At 31.4% G+C, this 14,684-nt stretch overlaps 1 protein-coding gene across 1 annotated transcript; it reads left to right on the top strand.

Moving 5' to 3' along the window:
* The first annotated feature begins 869 nt into the window (after positions 1–869).
* LOC106772538 (UDP-glucuronate 4-epimerase 3) lies at positions 870–3,312 on the top strand. The gene has a single exon (XM_014658998.2). The coding sequence runs from the start codon at positions 1,568–1,570 to the stop codon at positions 2,864–2,866; it is 1,299 nt and encodes a 432-aa protein (XP_014514484.1). The 5' UTR covers positions 870–1,567; the 3' UTR covers positions 2,867–3,312.
* The last annotated feature ends 11,372 nt before the right edge of the window (positions 3,313–14,684 follow it).

The raw sequence follows: 14,684 nt of genomic DNA, 5'->3' as shown, positions 1-14,684 counted from the left end.
GATGAGAGCATTACTAATACTAGGGGATCCCACAAATTCAACCTTAGCTAGTTTGGTACGACAAATCAAGTATATGGTAAGAAAAATGGGGTGTGAGAGAAAAGTATGAATGAAAATGTATAACAAATTGTGTTTGGACTTTTCCATGCCTTGAATGGAAATGTTTTAAGATGAGCTTCAACTTCTAAGAAGAGATATGTCAAAATAAATTTGAGGTATTTTTTCCTTATGATGGTAAATTACTCAACCTTTTAAGTGATTCATTGGTATAGTTGAATTTGATGTAAAGGGAAAATCAAGAAGTGTCTTCATGGAAAAGTTATATCAAGATCATATGCTACACTTAATGACCAATGTTTACTTTGATTGCAAGAAATGGATGTGATTAATGTGCAAATCAATAAATTGAAACTAATTAAGTGGGAATATTTTGCCTCAATAACCGCTCAAGTAAATCTAACTATTGTTAAAATGATTCTATGAATTTAGAGAGTTTTGACTATTAAATTTAGGAGAAGTTTTACTATCTCTTACTCAATTATATTCAAGACAATTTTTAGTAGGATTTTGTGCCCAACTTAGTAAGAAGAAGTTTTGTGTTTTGACTCTCTAACAACTTAAATTGAGATTTTTCTAACTTTAGAAATCATTAATTGTGGTGTTAGCTCTATAATTAAACCCTTTAATCCCAATCCTTTTTTTTCTCAAATATTTCAATTAAAACTATTAAAATTCAAATTCACACGAATCTCACACGTATTCCCTTTAATAGAAAAAAGGGTCTAAAGATCTCATCCATTGGATTTGCACAATTCAACAAACCACCCATTATTATTATGTCCCCTTGATAAATTTCACACTCCTCCAAAGGAAGTTTCCTCCACACAAAAATATCCTCAAACAAAGAGCTTCTACAAATCTATTTTAAAACCTCCCCAAATTCAAGGATCTCCAGCCAATCAAATTAGCATTTTGCATCTTTTACAACCCACCCACTTGCATTGCATTTCTCCAATGAACACCTTTTGTGCTTTCATAGACAAAGGGAGGAAATACTAACACAAAAATACACACTCAAACACCATCTTCATCTACATTTCCTCAAAATATTTCTACCCATCTCTGTCTTTGATGTGCATTTTAACATTCTTCTCTAAATTTTGAAACTTTTTTTTTGAGTAAACCTATGAACCCAAAAGAGAGGCAGCACCTTCAACCCATTCCTCCAAGAAACTAGAAGATTCCCATTTTCCACATACAAATATTTCTTTTTCTCTTTTGTTTTTAAAAAGAAAAAAAACAACAACTCACCAAACCACCCTTTTATTTTGTTCCTGTTTTCTCCATAACTTTCCCATCTCTGAAATAAACACAGCCAAGCCATACCATTTCATCATCACCGTTATAACACTACCAGAAAACCCTAGAAACCCAACAATTTTGGGAACCTCAAACCCAATCCCAGAAACCAAAATCGACCTCGCAATTCGTCGAACCGGAGGACGAGAAATCGTGGGCACCCTTCAAAATCCTAGATTTCCCCTATCGAAAGTCCCAACTGAAGCAAATGTCACACATAGACAGTGCCCCTTCGACTCCAGGGAAGTTCAAGATGGAGAAAAGCACGTACTTTAATCGCGTGCGGTGGCACACCTCGCTGGCGAAGCTCGCCATGTGGTCCTTCGTGTTTTTGGGCGCGATCTTGATCTTCTTTTTCCGGTCGCCGTCGTCAACGCCGGTGCCGGCGGACCTCTCACGGAGGTCACTGAGGACCTACAACTGGGGCGGACCCGTCTGGGAGAAACGGGTCCGAGCCTCTGCCCGGGTCCGGTCCCGAAATGGGTTTGCCGTTTTGGTCACTGGAGCCGCCGGCTTTGTCGGCACCCATGTTTCTGCGGCTCTGAAACGCCGCGGTGATGGGGTTCTGGGAATTGACAATTTCAATGACTATTACGACCCTTCACTGAAACGTGCACGCCAGTTGCTTTTGGAGCGCACTGGAGTGTACATAGTTGAGGGTGATATCAATGATGAAGCACTCTTGAGGAAGCTTTTTGAGGTTGTTCCTTTCACTCACGTTATGCACTTGGCTGCTCAGGCTGGTGTGAGGTATGCCATGGAGAATCCTGGCTCTTATGTGCATAGCAACATTGCTGGTTTTGTGAATTTGCTTGAGGTTTGTAAGAGTGTGAATCCGCAACCTGCTATTGTTTGGGCATCTAGTAGCTCAGTTTATGGACTCAACACTAAGGTTCCATTCTCTGAGAGGGATAGGACTGATCAGCCTGCTAGTTTGTATGCTGCCACTAAGAAGGCTGGTGAGGAGATTGCTCACACCTATAACCATATCTATGGTCTTTCATTGACTGGCTTGAGGTTCTTCACTGTTTATGGCCCTTGGGGTAGGCCTGATATGGCTTACTTCTTCTTCACAAGGGATATTCTCAAGGGGAAGGTGATACCTATATTTGAGGCTGCCAATCATGGCACCGTTGCGAGGGATTTTACTTACATTGATGATATTGTGAGGGGTTGTTTAGGGGCTCTGGATACGGCAGAAAAAAGTACAGGGAGTGGGGGAAAGAAGAGGGGGCCTGCACAGTTGAGGGTGTTCAATTTGGGGAATACTTCACCGGTGCCGGTTAGTGATCTTGTGGGCATTTTGGAGAGGCTTCTGAAGGTTAAGGCAAAGAGGAATATAATGAGGTTGCCACGGAATGGTGATGTTCAGTTTACACATGCCAACATTAGCTACGCGCAGAGGGAGCTTGGTTATAAGCCCACCACAGATCTGCATAGTGGTTTGAAGAAATTTGTGCGGTGGTACTTGAATTACTATTCTGATGGGAAGAAAGCTGATGAGTGACTGATTCTTTTAACCATGTGATAATGCCTTTGAATTCTTGTTCGTTATGATTCTTGTGATTGTTCCTTAGCGTTTTTCTTTCGTTGTGCGATCACCGTGTTTCATGAGTCAAGGATGATGCCATATTAGAAGGAAGTAGGAACCTTGTTTCCTGCCTGCATTGAGGAAGTTTTGTTGTTGGTGGAGATTAATGCCAAGAAAACCAGATACATCATATTCTCTTTTATTCTTTTTTTCCTGAATGTAATTGTTGTAGTTTTAGAAATGTAGCATTCATGACTGATAGAGCATATGCTGATTGGTGGCAGTGTATAATAATTGTTAAGAAAATTTAGTAAAATCACACGATAGTTTGAATTCCAGTTTTCTGACTGAATGAGTCAATAAGACATGTATTTTATTTGCTTATGTAATTTTTCAGCTATAAATGGACTCCTGTTTAATAATTCTTGCATAGCTCTACTACTTTGTGTTGCTATTATTGCTTTTTGACGGTGGTTCTGTGACACCAGGCTCCTTTATGTGTTTATCAGCAGATTATTTGAATGTTCTTGAATGTTAAGTGCAGCTACTGGATTTTTTGTCAGATAAATGATTCATAAGTTGTAAGAAGTACTGACAGACTTTCTTTTTATGCTTTCTCATCATTTGAATGGATTTGTTTTTGAAATATTATTTTTGGAAATTATGTTGCAATTTCATTGCATTTTGGTCTCTTGTTATCTAAAAATATTGATGCATTTCTCATAAATATCTGTTTTTGCTCGTGTCCCTATGTTTTTGTTCACTAAGAACGGTTCTTCGTATATGTCTGAAGTCTTTCTGTTAAAGACATTCTTTTAATGTAAGTTGTCTATCTAATTTTTCTTTCTTTTCATTTCCCCTTTATATCTAATTTCTGTAATGTAATTTTTCATTTGAATATACCCTTTTGGTTTTTTCTCTTCCTTTGTATATATCTAAGTTTGCCCCTTTCTGATAAAAAAGAACTGCAGATTTTAATTTGGGAGTGGTTGTCTTGACATGAGTGTTGGTTCCACTCTTTGTTTTTGCTGGATTCCTTAGAAATACCTTTAACTTTATTTATGATAAATTTGCCATTTATAAGTGTAATAGACTTTTTGATTAAAGGAATGAGGTTCCTACTTTATACATGTATTAAGCACATAATTTGTCGTCTAATTAGGTTATCAATTTTGAATATTTAATGGTCATCAAGATTTAGTGCAGTTGGAACGTTCATATTGTTTGGAAACATTTGTTACTAAGACTTGTCTTCACTATTAGAATGCCCATGATCTTTACAATCTATTGAAAGACAGTACAATTGTAATTATGAAGTCTCAAGCTGTTTGAGTACTAAATGAGATAGTTTTTGGTGATATTTCTATTAGAAATCACTGACAGGTTTAAACTGCCTTGTATGTCCAACCAAAAAGGTAAGATGCATGCCCCTAACCTTTTAATTTTCTCTAGGCTATATTACTCAGTTGGTTCTTATAGTTATTTTTTCTTTCATTGTAATACTTAAAAATCCTGTTTAATCCTGCACTTTTAGTCTTCATTGTAAGAACTAAAAGAATGATGTGATTTGATTAAAAGGAAATGTTTAAGTATATAAGCTAGAAGGGAAATCATTGTAACTAGAGACTAAATGATTAAGTTTATTTTTTTCCAATTGCTTCTTAGGACATGCATGGAGACAGGCTGAAAATACAAGAGACATAATTGGTAAAACTCAAGGTTTTATTGGTTTTAATACCGATTCTGATGTATAGAAAAGCACATGGTAATGGTTGTGAACTCAAATGCATACCTGTGGAGAATCATATATGAAATATGGCATAAGACTACACAAAACAAATAGCCAAAATGAAGTGTTATATGAATAGTTTAAATAGAAAAACTATGAAGTGTTTATGTAAAACAGAAAGCATTTATGACTAAGCTACAAATAATATCATTATTCTGCAACTATAGCTAGACTTTTCTGAACATAAACAACCTCCTTTAACCAACTTTACTGATATCAGAAAACTGTTAAGTAATATTATTTTTCTTAAGATTAGTCCTGTTGAACATTTTTTTGGCGGATACACTGCTGTTTAACTATTAACATAGTATTAGGTTCATGTTCAATTTTGTTTAACTTTCTGGATTGTATTTTTGTTCAACTTTTTTCATCTGTATTTACAATATAATCAATGACTTTGATTTGCAGGCTGTTGAAATTCAAAGCTTCAGTTAAAGATGTTCTAGATACATAATCACTATTGTAACTTAGTTGATGATAAACCATGTATAAAAGCAACACATTCACTGCCAGATTTTACAACAATGGTGGATATGTTACAATATGTAGGATTAGCATGGAAGTTATATTGTATTAACATACTTTCTAAGTGTTGAAGAGTTGTATATCTATGTGCAAGTCATGATTGGTAAAAACTCAACCCCTCTTTATTTCTGCTATTTTACTTTTTTGATTTCTGGATTTTGCCACTATTTGAGCTGTGTGCATCGAACATGTAGAAAGATCATGGAATCAGTGATGGGATATAAAGTTTGAAGGAGGGAAAGCATTTACTCAGTAGGATATTGTGTGCATGTAAAATGAACAGCATGTTCATTTCTTGAGGTTGCACCAAAAGTGTAGAAGTAATAAGTTATTATAATGAAGTATTCTCTCCAATCCAATAGTGGAACAGAGACTTGTTAGGATTTTAACAGTCATGGTTGTTGACCTTAATGTTAAGTTGGAATATATGAATGTCAAGATGACATTTTGTATGTAGGGATTAGAACATGGAGGGTGAGTTTTTTATCATATCCATCCTAGAATCAAAAAATCATATTCATGTTTCTCGGGTATAAAATGTGTCTTATCCCATTTTTGTTAGATATCCTTGTATCCACTTTTATGCCATTCCAAATGTTAACTAAATATTTTTTTTCATAAAAAATAAAATTCACAACAAAAGATAAATATGAAATTATTTAAGATTTAATGTCCTAAAAGATACACATTTTTTTTCAATTTTAAATATTAAGGAAAAATTATAATTACATAAATATTAAAATAGAATATCAAGTAAAATTGTATAAATGTTAACTAACTATACAAAAGAGTAAACAATTAAACATGACTAAAATTTCATGACAATTAGCACATCAATTACTTTTGAAGAAAATGTTGAGAGAAGAAGTACTTGGAGGATTTGAGTGAATTTGGTAAATATCAAATGAGTTAAACAATTGAGAGAAAGAGAATGAAAAATGTATAGTAAAAGAAGAATTTTGTCAAATAAATCAAAATTAAGACAAACACTACACACACATAGGTAGACATACATGTGTATCTGTACACTCACATCCATTTTCATTCTTATACTTATTCTAGTCAACGTGGAGATTCTCTAAATAATTAGGATTATTTTAGATATTATTTTGAATACAAGTTTATTTGTCATCTTTGAAGATCTCGATAAAATCATTTACATGAAGTCACCAAAAGGATTTGAGGAAAAAGACAAGAAAGATTATGTTTGTAAGCTAAACATATATGATAATTTACTTTAAATTTAAGGCAGAAGGTCTATTCATAGTATTATTTTTATATGTTGGTGATATTCATATAGGTAGTAAACAATAATATGTTTGAAGTCAAAAGAGTAAATGAGTTGAAAGGAGAATTTACTATGATAGATCTTAAAATTGTTGTGAGGATCTTGGTATTCAGGTCATATAGACAAAACAAAAGCTTATAATCATAGAAAAAAGTCCTTAAAAATTTTGACATGACAAACTTGTAACCTATTTGTACACATTTAACACAACATTTTAGGATAAGTGATAAACAATTTCCTCAAAGGACAAAAGATCTAAATTAGAGGAATTTAATTCCATCTATAAACAAGTTAGTTTCATGATATTTATATAATGATTTATACTTGACCTAACATAACATATGTTGTGAGTATTAGTAAGTTCAAATCAAATCTTTTGGAAAGTCATTTTAAGTGGACCCTAATAATAATTGGAGAGATCATTTGATAAAGTTATTGTTTATGATAGAATCTGAAAGAAGGTTAAAGATTACAATGTAAGAACTTATAAAATTAGATTATTGAATGTTTGAATACTAAAAAGTTTATCACAAATCCTATAATTATAAGTCAAATAGTTGTTAGCTGAAAGACCAATTTATGTAAATATTGTTAACAACTAAAATTGAGTACATTGTCACAACTCAAGTTGTAAAAGAAGCATTCTAACTAATGAGGATAATTGAGAAGTTGAATTGTGTATATCAAAATCTATTATGACAACAATTGTGTCATATTATCATCAAAGAAGTAAGTATCCCTTGAAGAGATTAAAAATAATAATATTGATATCAAATTGCATTTTGTTGAAGAAGATATTGCTGAAAGTGATGAAGATTTCAATCTATCATAACCATTTGATATGATTACATTATTAGAAAGGTTCTTTTGTTAAGAAGTTCTTTCATTCTTTGGGTTTGATATTTGAAAGTTAAACTTGTAATGGGCTTAGAAACAACCACTATTTTATGGGTATTGCTTCCTGCACCCTTGCATATTCTTTCAACACCCTATCACTTCCAGAATTTATTTTTCTAAACATTATAAACAGCTTTGGAAACTTTTTTCCAGAAAGAAATGACCTCCTCATATTATTGATACAAAATCTATAAGAATAGTAAAACAAAGTTGTAATCATACTCAAGAGGTAACAGAAGAAAGCTTTGGCTATTGTAATGTTTCTGTGGTTAGGTGCAACAAGATTTCATTGCATCTTAAAAGCTTTCATGCAATGGTTATGAATCAATAATTAACCCTTGCTTAGTCTCGTAGGCCTTTGTCCAAATTTTGGTACCTAATATTAGATATTATTTCATAAAATAATTATAATTTTTTATTTATAATAAAGACGGTTTTGAATATTTATAATTTTTAGTTTATAAAATAATTTTTAACTTAGTTCATTAATGATTAATTATTTTTTAAATTAATTGTTATTTAATAATTTGTTTTAATGTGTAATTAGAAAAATTATTATGTAAAAATTACTAAATTTTAAATTGTATTATTTAAAACATGTAAATATGTAATATACTTTTAATCTAAATTATAAATATTTATGAATATTTTAAATATTGATGGAGTACTTTAATATGAGAAGATGAGAGGCGATTCTACTTAAAATATTAGGTAATTAAAACTAAGTCGGAACACGATTTAGAATATTGTTGGTTCTAGTTTTCTAGTGATATTGACAATTATGGAACAAGAATTAGATGCAAGTCTATATTTTATTCTAGCTTAGCATGCTCAATATGATGTGTGGATATTAAAGTGTCAATTTTGCTAGGATGTAAATACTCATAATGCAAGTCATGGTATGTTTTTATAATTCAATAAAAGGCATTAAATAAATAATCAATTTAATATAACAAATATTGATATATTATATTAGTTTTGTTTAACTTTCATTAATAATTGAGATATATATGTTTGTTATTTAGTTATTGTCATGAGTTGATTAAATATAAAATTAATGTTAATATACAATTAGTCTTAAAAAATTCTTTTTTCTTCTTAAATTCACAACAAAAAAAAGGGTAAAAATCTCCTTTTAAAGTTAATTTTATATTAACTTTAATTTTTCCTTTAAAACACATACGACGAGTGTAGACAACCCAAATTAATAGATATCATACTACCAATTTATTCATCATATAATTAATAAGAGTTAGTAAAAACATAAAATATACATATATGTTCTACTTTAACATTGTTAGAGAAACTTTATAGCTTCACTATTATTCTTCTCCACCACATGCATAACCCTTTCACGTATAACATACCATTATCATTGTAGGTTACAACGTGAAAATTTAAAATGCTACATAAAGCATTATTCATCAACCTAAAAAACCAACCATTCAATACCCATCCCTTTATCACATTTTCTCCATCTCTATAGTAAATTTGATTCAACAATAAAAATTTACCTTACAAACATAATTTATCATCAACTCTAAATCAACAATTAACATCAAGAATCAAATATCTATCATATATTAAATCCTCACGGCTTAATCATCATAACATAACCCTCACGGCTCAACCCTCACGGTTCAAACATAACATAGACATTTGATTCTATTTTTGAAAAATTGGTGTATTGAGTGATCTTAGAGACTTTGCACTTGTCATATAACTCACTCTTGTCTCTCAAGAGCTATAACTATAGATTCATACATTAGGATTCACAATCCATCAAGAGTATGACACAATTTAATTCTTTACGTGTGAGGTTCGACCTCATACTGAAACTCCAAATAGGAACCTCCCACGTCTCTCAATGCTAGATATTTTCTTCTACTGTGAGTCTAATATACTAGTAGAGTCCAAATAGTCTCATACAAAATCCTTCTTAGTACATCATTTAATATCACATGTAGTAATCTCTCCTTAGAAGTCACCACATTCACAACATCTACACAATAATTCATAAAACACATTAGATCATGGCTCATACCCTGAGTGTATTTGGTCACTCACCCACACAAAAAAGTAGATTATAGCTAACACCTTGATTCTACTCGGTGACTCACCCACATCACAAGAGTAGATTATGATTAACACTTTCTACTCAACCACACACACCCATATTATTTCAAAACCTTAAACCATTTATTTTCATAAACTCACACAAAGTCATCACATTCTCATATTAACTTAAATCATCACACCATATATATATATATATATATATATATATATATATATATATATATATATATATATATATATCCTCAATCGAAACTCATTATATATCATCAATCATATATTCTTCTTTTCAATTTAATTGCTAATGATTAATCATTTATTTTCCCATGCATTAATATGTTATTCAATTACAATATTTCAATTAGATATATCAAAACAATGAATTATATAGTCATTTTAACGTGTTAAAACAATATTTTTCTCAAACTCCCACCTACCAAGATCGTATTCTCGACTAGCAAAAATAAAATGGGGCTCCTTGAAACTAGAGTTCTAGGTTGCCCCATCGTTATCAAGGCTGCGTCCAGTGCCCATTTTGTGCATCCAACATTGGATGTCTGGCGCCTAACACCACAATTCCTAGAGCTGTTTGAAATTCATTTTTCCTTTGGCATTAAGCGACTTCAAGGTCTCGTCCAACGCTATGAAAAAATTTCAAAATTTGATATAAATATCATATTGACCCATTAGGTCTATATGAGTCTCTTTACCTTTCTCTGGCATTAAAGGGAGTCTATATTAGTAAAAATCTACTTAGATAATACCAATTGATAAATTTGGTACATTATACTTAAATTCATACTTTTACCGAATCCATTTCTTATTGAAATAAATCCATCATATAGGCACCAAAAACAAAAAGAAAGATCAACGTAGCCAAAAATATTCCATGAAATAGATAAGAAAACAAATCTTAAACAAACCAATCATCCCATTGCTATACATGATTCATCATAGAATAATACAACTCGTAACTGAAAATTAACATTTTCAATTGAATAAAATTAATGACAACATATTATCGCCAAACATTTTAAAAGTAGTATTCTAAATTCTTACTAGCTTCTTTTACATTTAGAATAACTTTTTTTTTTCAAAACTAAGTTTCCAAGCTTAATAACACTGCTACTCACTACTAGAACCTAAAGCAATATCCAAATAAGATAAAAATTCAATATATGGTAAATTTTTTGAAGATAAAAATCGTCTAAAGAATAGATAATCTAAGTAACTCGATTTTAAAATTTAACAAAAAACATTAAACGAAATATTGTTATGTAAGAAAAACTGTTTAGAACAATAACTTTTAGTGAAGAAGGGTTTTATAACGTTTGAAGCCAAGAGTTGAAGTAATGTTTTTGTTAAAAAAAGAATGACTCAATTACTCACACCAAGGGGGGGGGTAAATTGGTGAAACTTAAAAACAAAGTCTTTTTAAAATCTTTTTCGCAAAAGGTGATGCTTTTAAAACTTTCTTGAAACGCAAGGAAAAGATTTTCTAATGCAGCGGAAATAAAGTCGATGAAGTACCAAACATAGTCGACTGAAAGTAAAAGTGTAGGGATCAGAGAATTTAAACACGACTTTTTATACTGGTTCGGCCAACCTGCCTACATCCAGTGTCCTTCCACTCAAGGGAAGCAAATGCACTATAATGATCAAGGTTTTTACAACAAGGCTTTTATAAAGACCTCACGTCAAAAATATAAAACATCTCTCTAACCCTTTAATCAAAATATAGGCAATATAATAACAAGACCAATAGCAAGAATCCCCTCTTCTGTTGTCTCCACCCTTTGAGAAACCCCTCAAAGTCAAGAACGCAACACAATCTTGTTCCTATAATTACAACAGGGAACACAACCCAATCTTCAGCAGATTGTAGAACCTGATCTTGCAGTAGACACCTCAATGTGTAGATAGATCAAACTTTGATTGTACAACACGATCTCTTCTTAATTCTTGGAGCATTTTTCCTTTTCTGTAGAACAACACTTTTCTGAAAAGATATCACAAACACGTTAGATTCACAAAAGTTGTTACAGAAATCAATCTCACGTCAATTTATAGATTATCACAACTTTGATGCATTTTAGTCAACTTAGCTACTAATGTAGTCGAATATCACAAATCATTTAAAGTAGTTAGAAGAAGTCAAGGCACTTAATTGACTTTACAATTAATGCAGTCGAATGACATTTAACGCTTGGTCAACATATTTAAAAATATGATCGTTAAATAGTTATATCAAGCATTAACTGAATTTCAAAACAACAACAAACTTAGTCGAATGCAATACGCATATAATCGACTATGTAACAATGTAAATCATAGTTTTGAAAAACTTTCACTTTGAAAAATCTCACAGCACACTTTGATAAAGGTTTGTGCAAAGACACAAGTTTTAATCAACTCAACTCATAATGAAGTCGACTTAAAACTGTTGTTTTGCCACACAATTAAAATTCAACATCAGTGCATGTGGTTTTTCTCTTCCAAAAACATGTGTCATGCATTCATGAATAAAAGCACATATATAGCGTAGTGAAATGCAATGAACAATATAGTAATGTCGCAACTGGGATCGCGACGGGACGACGAACCGAAAAACAAACAGGTTTAAGAAAAGATCTTGGGAGTCACCACCATAATTTATTACGGAAAACTATGGAAAATCATAAAATAAGACTTAGTCTACGAAAAATCAATTTTAGGTTTGGGAATCGGTTACGCATAAGGAAGGTGTTAGCACCCTCTACGCTTGCCCAAAGGCAGTACTTTCAATTAAGTGTATAAAATTAACGTGGTTTTCCAAAATATTTAATTTTCCCAAAAAAAATAAAATAAAATAAATTATTAGGAAACAAAAAAATATTTTTTGTTTTATGAATCCGACAAGGATTGACCTCGCTCCTACGTATATCCATTTATAATGGACAATCAGAGATCTAGTTCTTAATCTAGAAAAAGGTTTGTGAGTTTGTTTAAAATATTATTATGGATTGTTTGAGATTTTTGAAAAGTGAACCCGACAAGGATTGACCTTGCTCCTACATATATGATGGAGAATCAGGGATCACGTAGTTCTGGTAAAAAAAAGGTTTAGTTTAAAAAAAATTGACCTTTTTTGGTTTTAAATATTTTGTATTTTTTATATTTTAAGAATGGTGGGAAAAAGAAAGAAACCGGCCATATGCTGACACATACTTATATTAAAAAAAAATTATTATTTTAAAAAACATTATTTATGTGTAGTAAAAAAATAATATCTTTGAAAGAAAACTTCAAAGTATAATAAAAAGAGAAAAATAAGGGTGTAAAGGTAACAATGTTATATCAAGCAAAACTTCCAGAGAAAACATTGTCTGATGAGGGACCGCTTAATGCTTTAGCTTTAAGAAAGCATCTTATTCTTATACTATCTGATGGATATACATTTGTCTTACTAAACGATGAATTTATGAATGAAATGAAAAATGATAAAATGTCTTGAACGCATTACTCTGCTTAACGGTTATCAACATTCAAAACATTTAATGCATGTACAAAAAAGTACTTCGGTGCTTGTATACTTTGTTTCTTGATATCTATGTAGATCAATAATGCAAAAAGATAAGATTGGAATCACGATACCTAAGAAAAAGACGTGATAAAAGAAGAACATTATGAAAATATTTCTTTGAAGCCATCTATCCTGTCATATCGTACAAACTTAAGTTTAACTTAAATGTATGAAAAAAATCTCTAGACCCTACTAAGTAGAGTAAAGTCAGACTTAACATCTAAAGGATACCAATTTCTCAAAAGTCAACATCTCGATCTAACGGTCATAAAGAAAAGATATATATATATATATATATATATAAAAGAAAGTTTGAAGAGAAGAAGTTGATGATGAAAAGGCATAAAATAACATAAGAAGAATAACAACGTGAAAAGAGAGAAAAATCTTAAAGGGTTTTTACATCATCTAATGCTCAATACCTTTTGAGAGAAAAATCATTGTAAAGAGGGAAACACTTTCAAGTGTTACAAATTATATTGTATTTGAACATATATCCTCTCACTGAGAGTCATTCATTTGTACTTTGTAGAAAATCCATTTGTGGGTTTGTTGTAAGTTCTGAAGAGAACTCAAATACTTGGTTGTTTAGCTCAGGTTGAGTTGAACGTCTAGACAGTTGTCTAGGGTTAGAGCCTGGAGAGACTAAACTCGGTCCAGTCATGTTGACTAAACCAGGAGTGGTACTAATACTCGTTGTAACTAAGAGTTATGAGAATACATAGTTAGATCCTGAAGTGGAAAAACTCATGTAATCTTGCAAAATATTAGTGGAACCCTTTAAGAGTTCTTAAGGGAGAATTGAACGTAACTCAAGTTGAGTGAACCAATATAAAAATCTGCAGTTTACTACTTTTCTATTCAAAACGTTTTGTATTTACTCATATTATAAAACCCAACATCTAATCATTTTAAAATCCTTACACTCTCTCTTTGTAAGTTATTGTTATTAGACGTTATTTTGCGAAAAGATTTGAAAAAAACTATTCACCCCCTTCTAGTGTTGTTCTTGTAATTTCATATTAAACTAAGATGATCACTTCTAATGATTAAAATAATCCAAAAACTAAAAAGGAATGTTTCTATAGAGTAAATAAAAACTTATTTATTTTAAAATCTGATTGATTCAAAACATTCTTTAACTCCTTAATTTCTTGTGTATTCCATGTAATATTTTTTCCTAATATTCTTTGTTGTTTTGTTTGCCTATATGATGGAGTTAGTTGATAGAAAAAGGGATTGGAGATGCAAAGTGGAAGAGATGATTGAAGGTGCAAAGAGAAAGAGAAGGGAAAAATAAGAGAGCTTATATATGCACGAGAGAGAATAATAATGTAAAAGTGAGGTTTATCTCTTCTTTCCTTTTTATTACTTTACTACTATTTAATATTATTTTAAAAAAAAAACTTGGGAGGGAGAAATAAAAAAAAGGGAAATATGAGTAGGTAAATGTTTACACCCTGGAAAGTGTACCAGGTTGTATCAAGTAATAAATAAACGGTAAGTCCGAGTATTGTCTCCCAAAGGACTCTTAGGCCTAAACGTTCATGTGATTAATGGAAATCATAAGACTTGAACAAATAATAAGTTGAGTTTTACATGCAAAACAAGAAGTAAACATGCATGCAAAGGTTTGATCAATTGGCAGTAAAAGATA

Source organism: Vigna radiata, chromosome 8 (genome assembly GCF_000741045.1).
Source record: "Vigna radiata var. radiata cultivar VC1973A chromosome 8, Vradiata_ver6, whole genome shotgun sequence".
NCBI classification, from domain to species: Eukaryota; Viridiplantae; Streptophyta; class Magnoliopsida; order Fabales; family Fabaceae; genus Vigna; species Vigna radiata.
The sequence above is the reverse complement of the archived record's forward strand: the minus strand, read 5'-3'. Positions and strand labels throughout refer to the sequence as shown.

Coding starts and splice junctions, on each gene's coding strand:
- LOC106772538 (XM_014658998.2), top strand. CDS start 1,568: ATGTCACACATAGACAGTGCCCCTTCGACTCCAGGGAAGTTCAAGATG.